The sequence below is a fragment of the Drosophila navojoa genome, chromosome 5, assembly GCF_054131105.1.
Source record: "Drosophila navojoa isolate 15081-1374.11 chromosome 5, UAZ_NAV_1.0, whole genome shotgun sequence".
Classification (NCBI taxonomy): domain Eukaryota; kingdom Metazoa; phylum Arthropoda; class Insecta; order Diptera; family Drosophilidae; genus Drosophila; species Drosophila navojoa.
This window is the reverse complement of record NC_142893.1, coordinates 14,165,873-14,180,534: the sequence shown is the minus strand read 5'-3', so window position 1 is coordinate 14,180,534 and position 14,662 is coordinate 14,165,873. Positions and strand designations below refer to the sequence as shown.

The 14,662-nt window shown below is 41.0% G+C and overlaps 2 protein-coding genes and 1 pseudogene across 2 annotated transcripts in view; all 3 read right to left on the bottom strand.

Annotated features, from left to right (window-relative positions):
- Positions 1 to 752: 752 nt before the first annotated feature.
- LOC108655161 (T-complex protein 1 subunit zeta pseudogene) lies at positions 753 to 2,497 on the bottom strand (annotated as a pseudogene).
- Positions 2,498 to 7,378: 4,881 nt separating this feature from the next.
- On the bottom strand, positions 7,379 to 10,592 carry LOC108652790 (uncharacterized). The gene is made up of 2 exons (XM_030387416.2): positions 9,661 to 10,592; positions 7,379 to 9,602 (listed from the first exon to the last, which is right to left on the bottom strand). Exons 1-2 carry the CDS (start codon positions 10,463 to 10,465, stop codon positions 8,284 to 8,286), a joined length of 2,124 nt encoding a protein of 707 aa, XP_030243276.1. The 5' UTR covers positions 10,466 to 10,592; the 3' UTR covers positions 7,379 to 8,283.
- LOC108655209 (leucine-rich repeat-containing protein 40) overlaps positions 10,572 to 14,662 on the bottom strand; it is a 35,362-nt gene continuing 31,271 nt past the window's right edge. Inside the window, exon 2 of the mRNA XM_089260974.1 lies at positions 10,572 to 10,592. The gene's annotated coding sequence lies outside the window, so the exon portion shown is untranslated. The remainder of the gene's footprint in view (positions 10,593 to 14,662) is intronic.

The following is a 14,662-nucleotide window of genomic DNA, read 5'->3' as shown; positions in this document are numbered from 1 at the left end:
ATATCTGAGCTGAATAGCAAAGGTTAAGCTCTGTCAATAATTCATTTCATATTAAATACTTTATATGATTGTTAAAAATTTTTAAGGAAAATAAATCACAATAAATAAAAAATAATAAATAAATAAAATTGCATATTTGTGTCTTAAAAATAATATTAAAATTCACTTCATTTTCTTAACAGTCTTACATTAATTTTAAATTATTTTCACACTGCTTTTATATGCCTATCTTGCCTGAAAAAATCCATAAAAAAATCTAAAAATATATTTTAAATTTATGAAAAAAAAAAAAAAAAATAATAATAAAAAAATAAAATAAAATAAAAAATAAAGAAATAAATAAAAATATATAAGAAAACTTTCTGGTTTAAGCTTTCAAATTTATTATAAACAGCCTATTTATTTTGCCACAGCTCTAGATAGCCCTAAAATAATCAAATCTTAATCTTAAAGAAAAAATAAAATTAAATACTAGCAATAAATAAATAAATAAAAATATATAAGAAAACTTTCTGGTTTAAGCTTTCAATATTTATTATAAACAATTTGATTCTCTTCCCACAGCTCTAAATAACCCTAAAATAATCGAATCTTAGTCTTAAAAAAAAAAAAAAAAAAAAAAAAATTAAATTAAATACTAGCAATAATTTAATGTCAATTAACATCTCTCAGCCTTTATTACTTCCATCACATGTACATATACATATATATATATTAGTAGTACTAATAGTAGCAGTAGTAGTAGTAGTTGCAATAATAAAAGTAGAAGTAGTATATATATATATAGAAACTTTAGTGACAGCCCTCGCTAGCCCTTGAAGCTGGTCATGCCTGCCTGCATGATCTCATCGGTGAGCAGGAGGTTGCAGGCGATAATGGAGCAGGAGTTGAGTATCTGCTTCTTCACGCAGTAGTTGTCGTAGATGCGTCTCTCCTTTGGTACCATGGGCTCGCCCGTCTCCAGATCGAGTCCGATCGGCTGCTCCGAGTCCTTGGCCGCCGTCGTCAGCTTCACAATGGTGTCCTGCACATCGAAGCCGCTGTTGATGGCCAGCGTCTTGGGTATGACCAGCAGAGCGTCGGCAAACAGCTGGACGCCCAGCTGAGCCTTGCCCTTGGCCTCGGCCTTCGATTTGCTGAGCGCATTGTAGGCGAGCAGCTCGAAGGCGCCGCCGCCGGGCAGCACACAGGCATCCACAATGGCGTTCTGTATGGCATGCAGGCCGTCTCGTATGGCATCCTTGATGGTCTCGCTCTGGTGGCGCGAGGGCGCTCGTATCAGTATGGTCACCGAGGTGGGATTGCGGCACTGCTTGACGAACGTGTATTTGGTGTCGCCCAGCTGCTTTTCGTATACGAGGCCCGCATAGCCGAGATGCTGCTCGCTCAGCTCTTCGAGGGAGTGGAGAGCTTCGCCGCCACAGGCACGCATCAGGCGCTCCATGTTGCGGCGCTTGGCGCGGCGCAGGGCCAGAATGCCGGCCTCGGCGAATGCCTCCAGCGAGGGTATATCGATGCCCTTCTGATTGATGACCACGAAGCCGTTGTCATTGTCGCTGCAGAGCTTACGCTTCAGTGCGATAATCTTGGCCACGCGCTGGTCGATGAAGCGATGCTCCTCAGTGACGCACTTCTCCCGCTCCTCGGCCGACTTGTAGCAGAAGGACGAGTCCACGGAGGTCTTCTCCAGCTCCAGCGACACGTTGCACGTCAGTATGTAGGCCTGCTCCAGGCGAGTGGGCATATTGACGTGACGGCCGCCGTGGTCCAGCACCAGCCCGTCCACCAGCTGGGTGTCCATCGTCGTGTGCTGCTTGATGTCCATTAGCTCGATCATATTGAGATCCAGCAGAGTCTGGCCATCGCCGCGAATGCTCAGCACGGCGTTCACGCAGATATCGGCCAGCAGGTCGGCCAGATTCCTGTCCACTTTGGTCCTCAGGCTGGTCTGGGCCAGGGCCAGCAGCGGGTCGCGCTCGACTGCGATGGGTATGCAGAGGGACTCCAGCACGAGTTGTGCCCGCTCCTTGGCCTGCATGATGCCAGCGGTGAGCAGACGCGGATGCAGTCCGTCCGCAATCAGCATCTCCGCCTGCTTCAGCAGCTCACCAATCAGCAGCACAGTCGACGTGGTGCCATCCCCAGTGGCCGCATCCTGCGCGGTGCTCGCGCGAGCGATCATCGATGCCGTCGGATGGCAAAAGTGCATCTCGTGCAGCAGCACATTGCCATCCTTGGTGATCTTGATGTCGCCAGCCGGCGAGACGAGCATCTTGGTGGTGCCCCTCGGCCCCAGGTTGCTGGCCATCAGCCGCTGCAGGCCCGTGGCAGCCGTAATGTTAATGCCCAAGGCTTGGGAGGCACGAGCGAATTGCGCCTTTGGATTCAATAGAGTTATGCTCGCCATCGTTAAAGATTATTTATTCAGCTAAATTCGATTATATTTACTTATTTTTGTTAAGTTATTCAATGAGAAAAGCGACTGAATTTGTGTGTCCAAGCGAACGAACTCTCAGAATACGTTGAAAACACAATTTGATGTGGCCTGGCAACCCTGAGAAGGGACTAAAAATAGCCTTTTTTCACTGTTATCGATGCTTGCTTATCGATTAATGTAAGCTGAAAAACTTTTAATGCAGCAAATGCCACAGAAATATTAATAATTTCAGTTTAATAAATTAAGGCTAAAAGCTCGCAGCTATGAAACTCTTCATCGTTTACCGATTTCTGCAAAAGAGTCTCTTTCACTCACACTCAGACAAACAACTCAAAGAGCAATCATTTCAGTTTAATAAATCAATGTTAAAAGCTCGCAGATATGTAACTCTTCATCGCTTCCCGATTTCTGCAAAAGAGTCTCTTTCACTCACACTCACACACTGCTCCGTCTCTTTAATGAGCTCGTTCGCGATCGGCTGTTGTGATTCGCTCTGGTTGGTCCCCTTTCCCTTTTTCGTTTGGTGTTAACAGGCTTTGTGTATGTGTTTGGTATGTATGCGAGAGATGTGTTCGCTAGCGTACGTGAATTGAGTGTGTGCATGTGTTGGTGAATATGAATAGCGTTTGCATTGACTGTTTGAGTTATTTAGCTAACTTCCAAGTCTCAATGTGCGAACGTCAATCGCAATAAAGATTTTCAACATATAATATATTTAATAATCTAACAAATATATACAAAAAATCATTGCCTTAAGGCGGCAAAATTGTCAATTTAAATAAAAACAATTTCATATTTCGCTCTTTCAACCACGTAAGTCTGAAAGCATTTAATCAATAAAACTATAATTAAAATGAAAATGAAAAGAAAAACATCTAATCATTGTGAAGGCAATAAGAAAAATTCTCATTTTATAAATTTGCCATTTATTTTCACTCTCTCTCTCTTCGTTTGGGTTTCAATGTGGGTGTGTATGTGTATGTGTGCAGCTGTCGTGTACGACGGATTGTCCAATCAAAATCCACTTGCTGCAAAGCGGCTAAGCTGTTAATAGGAATTACTTTTCGCTGTGGCTGCCGCTGCGGCTACTGCTGTGACTGCGGCTGCGACTGCGACTGCGGCAGCGACAGCGGCTGTGGCTGTGGCTGCTCGCTCTGTCTGTGGTTCTCTGTGCTGTGCTGCTGCTCCAGTCGAACCAATAAGTCATGTCTTTATTATTATTTACAGCCTTCCTTCGCACTCGACGGCCTCGAGTGAGTGTGTGTCGAGTGCTGTGTGTCTGTGTGTGTGTGCCGAGGCGCTACTTTTTATGCTTCTTCTGGAGCTTTTCTTGATTTTGCACGCTGTGCTCAGTGCCCAGCCCAGCCCAGCACTCACACTTATCACACTTAATTTCATTAAGTAATTTTTCATAGGGCAACTTTTATTGAGTTTTTAAACTGGCAGAGCGCATAATGCTGGGCCAGTGAGAAACGAAAAGAAGAAAGAAAGGAATAACAGAAAGGCAGAGAGAGAGAGAGAAAAAGAGAGAGGCGGCGAATGGGGGAGGAAGGCAAGCAAGTGCTAGAGCATTTTGTTGAATATTACAATTGAGCTGTGCTTGGCTTTTATAACGTATACGCCATGTGTTCTTTCTTTGGCATTGTCTGGCTCAGCCTCTGCCTCGACTGCTCGCTGCTCGCTTTTGTCCTTGCAGCAGCCTTTCCGTTAGCATTTACTCATTTTACGCCTTTTGTTTACGGCCACTTGTTGCATCTGCCCATTGTCTTTCGTTTGTTTGCCTTGTTGTTCTTTCTTTTAATTGCCGTCTCGTTGTCAACGCGCTCGCTTGCTTTCAATTTTAAATCACTTTCCCTTTCAACTTTTCTGCTAACTCGAATTGAATTAAATGGAACAAAGAACTTAATTATATATCGCTTTAGGTATTCATTTATTTATTTGATTTTTTATTTTTATTTTTTTGCTAATGCATTTTGTGGTCTGTTTGTATTTTCATTTAATTTGAAATATTTATGCAATTATTTCCATTCGGGTTTTTTGCTGGAATTCTATTCCATGGCTGACATAGTGCATTAAACACCAAACTCTGCGATCTAGCAGCTCTTTTGTTTTGTGTTCCACTAAAAAAATTCATGTGTTGTGATAAAATTTCGCAAAGGCTTTTTTATTTTTAACAAATCCTGTTGCGTAAACAGCGCGGTTCAATGTGATTTTCATACCCTGTAATTGATTGTGATTGGATGTAGAGAACTTGTTGATGTCTCATACGTCTATTGATGTAATTAATTATTAACACATTTATTTTAATTATCGATAACTGCTTCAGGTGCCAACATATAGTTATCGAAAATATTATCAATCTTGTTGAGTCACCCACTTGTAGCTTATTTAATTGCATAGCTATAGGGCATCTGCTAGTCGACTTTCCTCGCATATTATGTGTTATTTACCAATTGAAATGGCATCCGAAAGGTTCAGAAAAAATGAAAATGTTTTCTGCGCATTGCATTGCTGTTCCATTTTGATCTTTTGTTCTTGTTGTTTTGTTGTTTATGAAGAAAAACGTATTTTAGAATTGAATTTTGAGCCAAATACGAGGGCATCCGTTGCGTGCATCCAGCAGCCAGCGCTTGGGGCTATTGTTTGCTGCAATTTGAACGGCAGCACAAACGAAGAAAAACGAAAAAAATGTGATGGAACAACTGGCGGCATCTGGACGTGATGTTGGCATTCCAAAATTTGAGATTACTAATTGAATTTGTGGCCGCGGGCCATCTATAGATGGCTAAGAAGCTTACACTTTATTTATTATTTATTTAACAATTTGCTATACAAATATATATTTTATTCTATCTATGCCTTATTGCTGGTTAGCCACATGATTTAGCAATGGAAGTTGCGTAGACATTGGAATTCATGGCCAGAGGGAAAACTAGGTTGATTGATATACATAGTGACAGCATTCAGGAAGTGAAATTATTATTTGTCAATAGTTCTACAAATGCTGAAAGCAACGTAAGGTAGCATAACGTAACAGTATCGTAACGTAACACGAAACGTAATGTGACGCGATATTGAGGCGACATAATAGAGCACTTTATAACGTAGCGTATATGCAAATACTTATAAGTAAAATGAAGTAACGTGTTAATAAAATATTGAATACATTAACGTGACACCAAAACCGTAATGTAACAACATAACGTAAGAAAAACATTTTACGTCATACCGAGCTACGTAAAGATATGACGTAACAGAATAATATTACGTCATAATTTAGTATTACGTAATAACAATAATAATAAAGTATTACGTAGTATTATATTACGTAATAATATAATATTACATGATAATATAACGTTTCGTTATAATATAGTATACCAATTTACGTAAAAATACAATATTACGTTATAAAAAAATGTTACGTAATAAAATAACGTAAGGTGAAGTAATATAGTAAAACATTTATTAATTTAGCGCTAGGTAACGTAAGGAAATCTAAATTTCCCCAAATCTAAGTAAAATGAAGTAACGTATTAATAAAATATTGAATACATTAATGTGACACCAAAACCGTAATGTAACAACATAACGTAATAGAAAACAGTATACGTAATACCGAGTTACGTAATGATATGACGTAACAGAAAAATATTACGTCATAATTTAGTATTACGTAATAATAAACGGAACGTAATAATAAAGTATTACGTAGTATTATATTATTACGTAATAATATAATATTACATAATAATATGTTTCAATATAATATAGTATAAAAATTTACGTAAAAATACAATATTACGTAATAATAAAATGTTACGTAATAAAATAACGTAAGGTGAAATAATATAGTAAAACATTTATTAATTTAGCGCTGGGTAACGTAAGGAAATCTAAATTGCCCCAAATCTAAGTAAAATGAAGTAACGTATTAATAAAATATTAAATACATTAACGTGACACCAAAACCGTAATGTAACAACATAACGTAATAGAAAACATTATACGTAATTCCGGGTTACGTAATGATATGACGTAACAGAATAATATTACGTCATAATTTAGTATTACGTAATAATAAACGGAACGTAATAATAAAGTATTACGTAGTATTATATTATTACGTAATAAAATCATTTTCCATGTTAATATAACTTTTCGTTATAATATGGTATACTAATTTACGTAAAAATACAATATTACGTAATAAAAAAATATTACGTAATAATATAACGTAACGTGAAGTAATATAGTGAAACATTTATTAATATAGCGCTGGGTAACGTAAGGAAATCTAAATTGTCCCAAGCTATGTATTTATGTAATTTTTCCTTATTTAAAGTAAATTTTGAACCAAGGGTCGGACTTAGTATTAAATGCGTGAACAGCAAAATTATTTCAAGTTAAACCTTTATTTTTTGCATCTGTATACATAATGAAGCCCATTTCTAACACTTGATCATTTATTCGATTAAACTTCTAGACTAATTCCAAGTCTAAGCTGGTCCTTTTCTGCGGGTCAAAGTACCGCTAAGCAGCATCAGTTTGCCATATCTTAGCAGCCCTTTTCGCACTCTCATCCCTTGATAAATGCTGATGAATTTTGTCTCTTTATATAAAATAGAAATAGACTGAGTAATACTTATTAGAGAGCTCAACAGGAGAATGCCCGACTCTCGACTCTCGGTGCATAATTAGCGCGCGCTTCCTGCGACAGCCCCTGGGTTTTGTTGGCCAGGACGACGGACGACGGACGGCGGAGTGAGATGAGGTGGGCTCATCTTTTGGGCAATTTATTGGCAAGTGCCGTGCCTGGAATAGAGCCGGTCAAACAGGGCCAGCTGGCCTGACCAATCCTCGATTGGTGGCAACCGCTGCAAATGAGTTAAGTTCAGTTTGGCGGCTGGCAAACTTTTCATAACTTTTTCGCTAAGACGATGCGGACCGTTGCGTTAATTGGAGCTGCGGGATCTGCTAAGCGCCGCAGCGCCACGGAATACAAAGTTGAACGGCGGCTGATTAAACCGTCGGGAGACCCGGCCGAAGAAGTGCGCTGTGTAATTATCTTGATGAGATTCGCTGTGACCAGTGGCAGTGGCAGTGGCAGTGGCAAGGTGACCCGAGCCCTGACCCTGGAGATGCTGCGGCGCTGCGGTGGGTTCATCAGCCGTTTGCGTCGGGCTAAATTAAGTTATGTGTGCAGTGGAACGCAACGCCTGACATGTCCTCCGCCACTAATAAGCTAAATGAAAACAAAAACGCCAACTCGAGTGACGACAAAGTAACCCAATAACTTTTAACCCGCACAATAATTGGAATTTATGAGACATCTTTTTGCCAAGCGGCGCTTCAAAGGTCCGTTGGCCCCGGCAAATCACTCACTCGGCCCGGGCCGTGTTAAGCAAAGCGCATCAAGCACCAATACAAGGGTTATGGTCATCGCCCAGCCACCTCGAGTCCCGTTCGCCCCAAATGGCAAAGTAAAGTGTTGGAAAAGCAAAAAAAATAGACAGAGAGAGAGAGAGAGAGGAAAAGTTTGCGCCAAGTTTAAGTGCTTTTAAAAAACCATTAACGTCATTTCCTGTGCTGTCTGTGCTGCGGCAACCTGAACGGCCCTAGCTGACTGGCAGATACACTGGCATGAGCTGGGGCATGACTAGGGCAGCCTCTATCGCATTTCTCTGCAACCTAATCCGAGTCCTACCTGCTCAAGTGTCAACAAAACCCATATACCCATATACCCCTCTATTGCCTGCTCACTGACTGAAAGAAAAAGGATGTGCCACAGCCTTTAGGTAGGTGGATTCCGTCTTTACTTTACGCTCGCATTGAGCTGCGTCGCTTCAATCGAATTGCTCAAGTTTTGCTGGCCCAAACGGTTTCGGGCTTTGGTGAGCAGCGTCCTTCTGGTTAATTGAGCTGATGACGGGAATATTTGCCGCTTTGGCTTGGGTCTGCGGCGGCGAGGTCCAGCAGCGCGTGAGATCTGGTCCCCTGGCGCTGCTACGGCTCAGGGTGTAGACGCTGCGATCCCGGCCAGCCGCAGCCCTCTGGGAATGATGGGAAATAGCCGGCTGCAGGGTTGTATCGGACTTTGATGGCGCAGTCTTGAAGCTGGCCGACTGCTGATCCTCGGGAGCGCACTTCCACTCCTCCTGCGAAGGAGTCTGAAGGCTGGGGCAGCGGCCAGCTGGCAGCGGCGACTCCTCGCAGCTGTGGGCGGGCAGCTCTATGGTCTCCTGGCTGGCGATGGCGGGCATGCCCCGGTGCTGCATCAGCTTCATGGGACACTCCTGGACGCACTGCCTGAAGGGTCGCTCCTCAGCCGCCATTTTGGTGATCTTCAGGCAGTTGTCGAACATGTCGCGACGCACCTTCTCCTGCTTGATCTTGCACCTCTCGCGATGCTCGTACTTGCGGTAGGCGAGCTCCGCCTTGGACACGTAGCCCGGCCAGCAGTAGTCGCGAATCTTTTTACGGCGCACCACTTGACCCTGCGGCACCATGTCCAGCTGGTTGTCGCGTCTGTAGAGCTCCGCTGCCTTGGCTATTGGGTACAGGGGTCGGCCCTGTGCCTTCGACTCCTCCATGGCCTTGGCGGCGGCCGCGAAATAGTTGAAGTCGTCATCCAAGTTGGGATCCTCAGCGCAGGGCGAGATGCGCATTAGCTCCTCCTCACGCTGCGCCAGGAACTCATCGCGCTGGCCGAGGAGTATCTTGCGCAGCTCTGCCGCCTCCTCATCCTGGTCCCGCTTCACAGAAGCCGCAAACTGCTCATTGGCGCTCTCGTTCTTGAGCCGTGAGGCCAGCTCAAAGCGTCTAATCTCTGCCAGGCGCTGCGCCTTGTCGCCGCGATGCAGCAGATATTCCTGCTCGTATTGCCGGCGCTCCTTGGCCAGTTTTGCGATCTGAAGTTTGCGCTTCAGCTCGTCCGCCTCCTCAGCCTTCTGGTGCGATTGCTCTGCCCTCTCGCGCTGCTGCTCCAACTCCTGCTGCTTGGCCCGCTGCACCTGGCAGTGCTGCTGGGCGGCTGCCGCCAGGTGGCGCATGCGCTTCTCGCGCAATTCCTTCATTTGATGGCTGTAGCGCGAGTCCAGGTGGCGATGGGCCGCCTTGTCCACGCAAATGATTCGATCGTCGACAGCATCAGCCATGGCCTCAACTGTGGAGGGCAGCGCTCGAAGGGATTAAAGGACACTTTGGGTTTGATCTCTACTTACATCTGGCCTTCTCTGCTTTCTCCTTGAGCGCCTCCTGATAGGCATTGCGGCAGAACTCGCGCCTCTTCTCGGCCAGCTCCTTCCGCTTCTGCTGCTCCTTCTCCATTATGCACTTGTATTGCTCGCGCTCCACAATCGAATCAAACAAATTCTGCTCCCTCTCAGCCTCCTTGAGCTGGCGCTTCGTCTCAATGGCCTCCAGGTATCTGCTGCGCGCCTCCTTCGCCTTGGCCAGCTGCTGTGCCTTGTCCTGCTCCTCGCTGGCGCAGCCAAAGGGTATCAGGATCTGCGGGCATTGCTGCTCGTCCAGCAGCTCCTGGTGACGCGCCTTCTCGGCGATCTCGGCATTTAGCTCGTCGTGGTATCTGCGCTGATATATCGTTTCCGATTCGATTAGAGCCGCGTGCAGACCACGCGGACCTGGCTTCAGCATGGTCAGCAGTTCATTGGCTCGCATAATGCGCTGCTTGCGCCGCTTGTCCATCAGGTCCTGCGTCTTTCTGTTCTTCGTCGCCTCGGCCAGGACCTTGTCCCTGGCCGCCAGCAGCTCCTCGTCGTTCTTGCCGGTCAGATCGCGCATGTTGGTGAAGCGCCGCTGCAGCGCGGCGTTGCCATTCTGGAGGTACTTGGCGTACCGCTGCTCCTCCGCGATGGCCTCCAGGTACTCCTTGCTGTCCCGCTGAATGGATCTGCCCACGATGCCATCGTAGCGTTCCGCCGACAAAACCACCGGCCGGAAGCCAGTGTAAGTCCTCTTGAGCTTCTTGTTCACCAGCTCTGCCGAGCAAGCCCTGTTCAGTCTCATAGTGGCACGAGTCTCTTCTGGAACCGCAACCAATTTGCAATTTTCGCGAAACAACAAATTAACAATTAACAATTGTGTAATGGTGTAACTGTGTATGTGTTAGGTGTTTTTTTTTTTTTAGTTTTCTCTTATGTTGCTTTTTATGTGTTTGTCATGTTTATGAATGTTAACTTGAGATGAGGCTACATATTTATCAGTATAAATAACTTAGATGAATCTAAAAGGTGTAACAGATCTTATGATCTTGTAGAAATTCTCTTGAAGATATTATAAATTAGCTAGATCTTAGAGATCTTACAGATTATAGAAATATTATAGATCTTTTATATCCTATACATATATAAGTCTTGATTTATCTCAGATATCTAAAAAGAACTCTACAGATCTCATAGATTTTAGTAATCTTAAATATTCTATAGATCTTAGAGGTCTTATAGATTCTAAAAATCTTACAGACCCCAAAAACCTTAAAGATTCTAATGATCTAAGAGATCAAATAGATCATATAGAGCTCATAGGATTATAGTTCCAAGACTCTGGCAGTTATTAATTCTGTCCCAAGCGTACAAGTACCAAAAGGAACTATATATCTAAATGAACTATATTACCTATTTTTGTCCTTCTACATCACATAAAGATCATGATCATAAAGTTAATGAAGCTAAATAAAGTTAATGTTAATTTGAAAATCTATTTAATTTAGGGCTGGGTAAGAAAGTCAAGTTTTACCTTTGGTTTTCTGTTTGGGATATCTTTGCTTTGGTTAGGTCGGGCCCCTCTCGAATTGGATAAACCTCAATTAGTGTTTTGGCCTGCTTAATCAAATTAGGCAAAGCCTTGGCAACGATGCCGCAGCGAAGAACGTCCAGTTCGGGTCCAAATGCTGTGAAATCCAATTCCCAGCTGGCGGAAAATTATACAAAAAAGAAAATTCAAATGAATGCGAAAGAAAAACACAGACGGCCAGAGTAAAGTTGACTTTCATGCGAAAAGTTTTTTGTTAGAATCGCTGGGCGTGATTTTCAGCGCTCCGCTCCGTCGAGGGGGAGTGGTCACAGGGGCGTGCCACGGCGGGCTTGGTGTTTCAGCTGTGGGCGTGATCCTATGCCAAACACCGGCGATTATTGTTACAAAATGCAGCGGGCCGTGTAATTTTTTTTCGGGCACGGCGGAGCACGCAGTGGGACTCGAAAAATGGAAATTCAAACTCGCTCGGGCATCCGCATTCGCATTCGCATTCAGATTCAGATTTGGATTTGGATTGAGATTCAAATAGCCCAAAAGAAGCCGCGAACTTTGCAATGGCCAGCGGGGACTTATATGGTAGGAGGGGCGGCAGAGGCGTGGCAGGCGGCGGTCGCCCTCGTCTGTTGCCTTCTGGAAATTGTTTTGTGAAAATTAGTTTTGAAACTTTTCGCGTTTGGGTTTGAGTTGGGGTTTTTCTTCTATATATATTTTTCCGTATGGAAAATGAAAATCTTAGCGCAGCATGCGAAATTAATTTGCATTTGGCCGTGCGTCAACCTTATCATTTTATTTCCTCTCTTTTTTTATGGATATTTGTCGGTCGCGTCGAGCCAATAAAAATCAAATTTAAATAATTTTTAATTTATTTAGCTTTGCCTTTTCTGTTCTTCTTTGCACTCATTCAGGAAAGTTAAATGAGTATATTGGTTTTGTGGAATGTCCATCTAGCTGTCCGTCAGTCTGTTTGGTTTTACGCAGGAATGCAAAGCATGTCGATGCTGTAAAGGTTAGAGCACATAGATTTCTGGTTTCTTGAATGATTATTATGCAGTCGATAACACCCGATTTGCACGCTTCTTCTTTTATTTACTTTCTTTTACGTGTGAGTTTGTGTTTCCTATTGGGATTTTCTTTTGCTCATTTTGCCTGTTGGCCCTTAAACGATTTCGTTGTAATTGCTTTCAAATGATTTGGGGCCGCGCGGAATGTTTGGCACTGGGGGAAAACTTTTTCATTTTGGCATTTTTGATGTGATAATATCCATGCAATGACCCTAAAAAACTGCAAATAAAAAATATTTGGAAAATTTACATTCTTTTTAAATATGTAACCAATGAAATTGTATTTCCATTGCCCAATAATAAATATAGGTTGCTTTAGTTTTATTTATTCAAACTTTATTGCATTCCATTTAAATCCATTTCACAATTCACATTATGGCAAATAGTTTTTGTTAATTTTTTTTGTAATAGATTTATTTCGTTATTGCATGCATTTTTTTTTTTCAAATATTTTGTTGGCTAAACTAAAATTTTCTTAGATTTGCATTTAACTATTGTTGTTTTTAGCTACACAACTGATGAGCTCGTGCGGCATCATCAACTCACTTAAATTCATGACAATCACAAAGTTAGGATTTGATTTTTGTTTTTCTTTTTGATTGATTGTTGTCTGAAGAGAAGGAGAAATACTATATATATGTTTATATACACATATCTCTAATTTAGAGTATTTTAATGAAAATGATTTTGAGGTAAGTGAAATCAGAATCGGAATAGTTTATACTCGTGTTAGCTTGAGGGGGAAGTCTACCATCTCTAGTAAGAAAAGTTTACAATTATTTTCTTAGATTTCTTTATACAACTTAATGGCATATTTATACAATAGATTTGCTTCATCTGGACAGTATTAAATACAGTTACCTACATAGCTACGAATTGAGTTGACAAACAAACCAAATGGAGGTGTTAAGTGAGCTTGCATTGCATTTTCATATATCTACTAATGTTATATTTATATATTACTTGCTTTTATTGAATTATTTATTTAGACAATACGCACACATATACACTTATATGACACATTTATATGATTTACTTTCTGTTTGATCTTAGCCAAAATGTATCACAAACATACATCAAATGAACACTTATTATGCTGAAACTTGTCGCATTAATTGCTTTTGCTTTTTATTTATATTTCGAGTTGGAGCTTAAAGAACTTAAATAGTTTGTAGTATATTTTCCGATTGACTTAAATTTTATCTATATTTTCGTATTTAGTTATAGCTAAGGATTTTGGAAAGAAGTCTTTGGTATATAAAAATAAGAAGGAAAGTATGTAAAACTTGTAGTAATACGAAAAGCATACAAAAATATGCTTAAAATACTAAACATATAATAAATTATATAAAGGAATCAACATTTTTCCGAAAATAAGACAAGTATGCAGAAATATGCAAAAAATACCGAGAAAATACTAAAAAAAATACCAAAAATGACCAAGCTATACGGAACTCGCGAGAAAATTAATTTCAATTGAAGGCCATGGGCCAACTAGGACGAGAAACATAAAAAAATATTCCTAAGATACTAAACATATATATGAGTATGTCAAGAAATATGAGAATAAATGTATTCAAAAATAGACCAAAAATACCATGAAAATACCAAAACATACCAGAGCTCGTCAACTTCAGCCTAGCCAAGAATGTGAACTCAATAATGATAAACATAATATGCCTTAAATACTAAACAAATATTATAAAAGTATGTCAAGAAATTAAATTTTGCCGAGAATAAGAAATATATATCAAAAATACAAAAAAATACCAAAAAAATACCAAAACATACCAGAGCTCGCCAGCTTCAGCCTAGCCAAAAATGTGAACTCAATAATGTTGATAAAAATATATACCTAAAATACTAAGCAAATATTATTAAATTATGACAAGAAATTAAATTTTTCCGAGAATAAGAAATGTATTCAAAAACAGACCAAAAATACCAAAAAATACCAAAAAAATACCAAAACATACCAGAGCTTGCCAACTTAAGCCTAGCCAAAAATGTGAACTTAATAATGTTGATAAAAATATATACCTAAAATACTATGCAAATATTATAAAAGAATGTCAAGAATTCAAATTTTTCCGAGAATAAGAAATGTATTCAAGAATAGACCGAAAATACAAGAAAATACCAAAAAATACCAAAAAAATACCAAAACATGCCAGAGCTTGCCAGCTTCAGCCTAGCCAAAAATGTAAACTTAATAATGGTGATACAAATATATACCTAAGATATTAAACAAATATTATAAAAGTATGTCAAGAAATCAAATTTTTCCGAGAATAAGAAATGTATTCAAAAATAGACCAAAAATACAAAAAAATACCAAAAAAATACTAAAACATACCAGAGCTCGCCAGCTTCAGCCTAGCCAAGACTG

What these genes read in the sequence shown, in the direction of transcription:
- LOC108652790 (XM_030387416.2), bottom strand. Translation starts at nt 10,465, where the DNA reads ATGAGACTGAACAGGGCTTGCTCGGCAGAGCTGGTGAACAAGAAGCTC. An exon ending in GAAAGCAGAGAAGGCCAGAT is followed by an intron (nt 9,603 to 9,660) that starts GTAAGTAGAGAT and finishes TGCCCTCCACAG; the next exon opens with TTGAGGCCATGGCTGATGCT.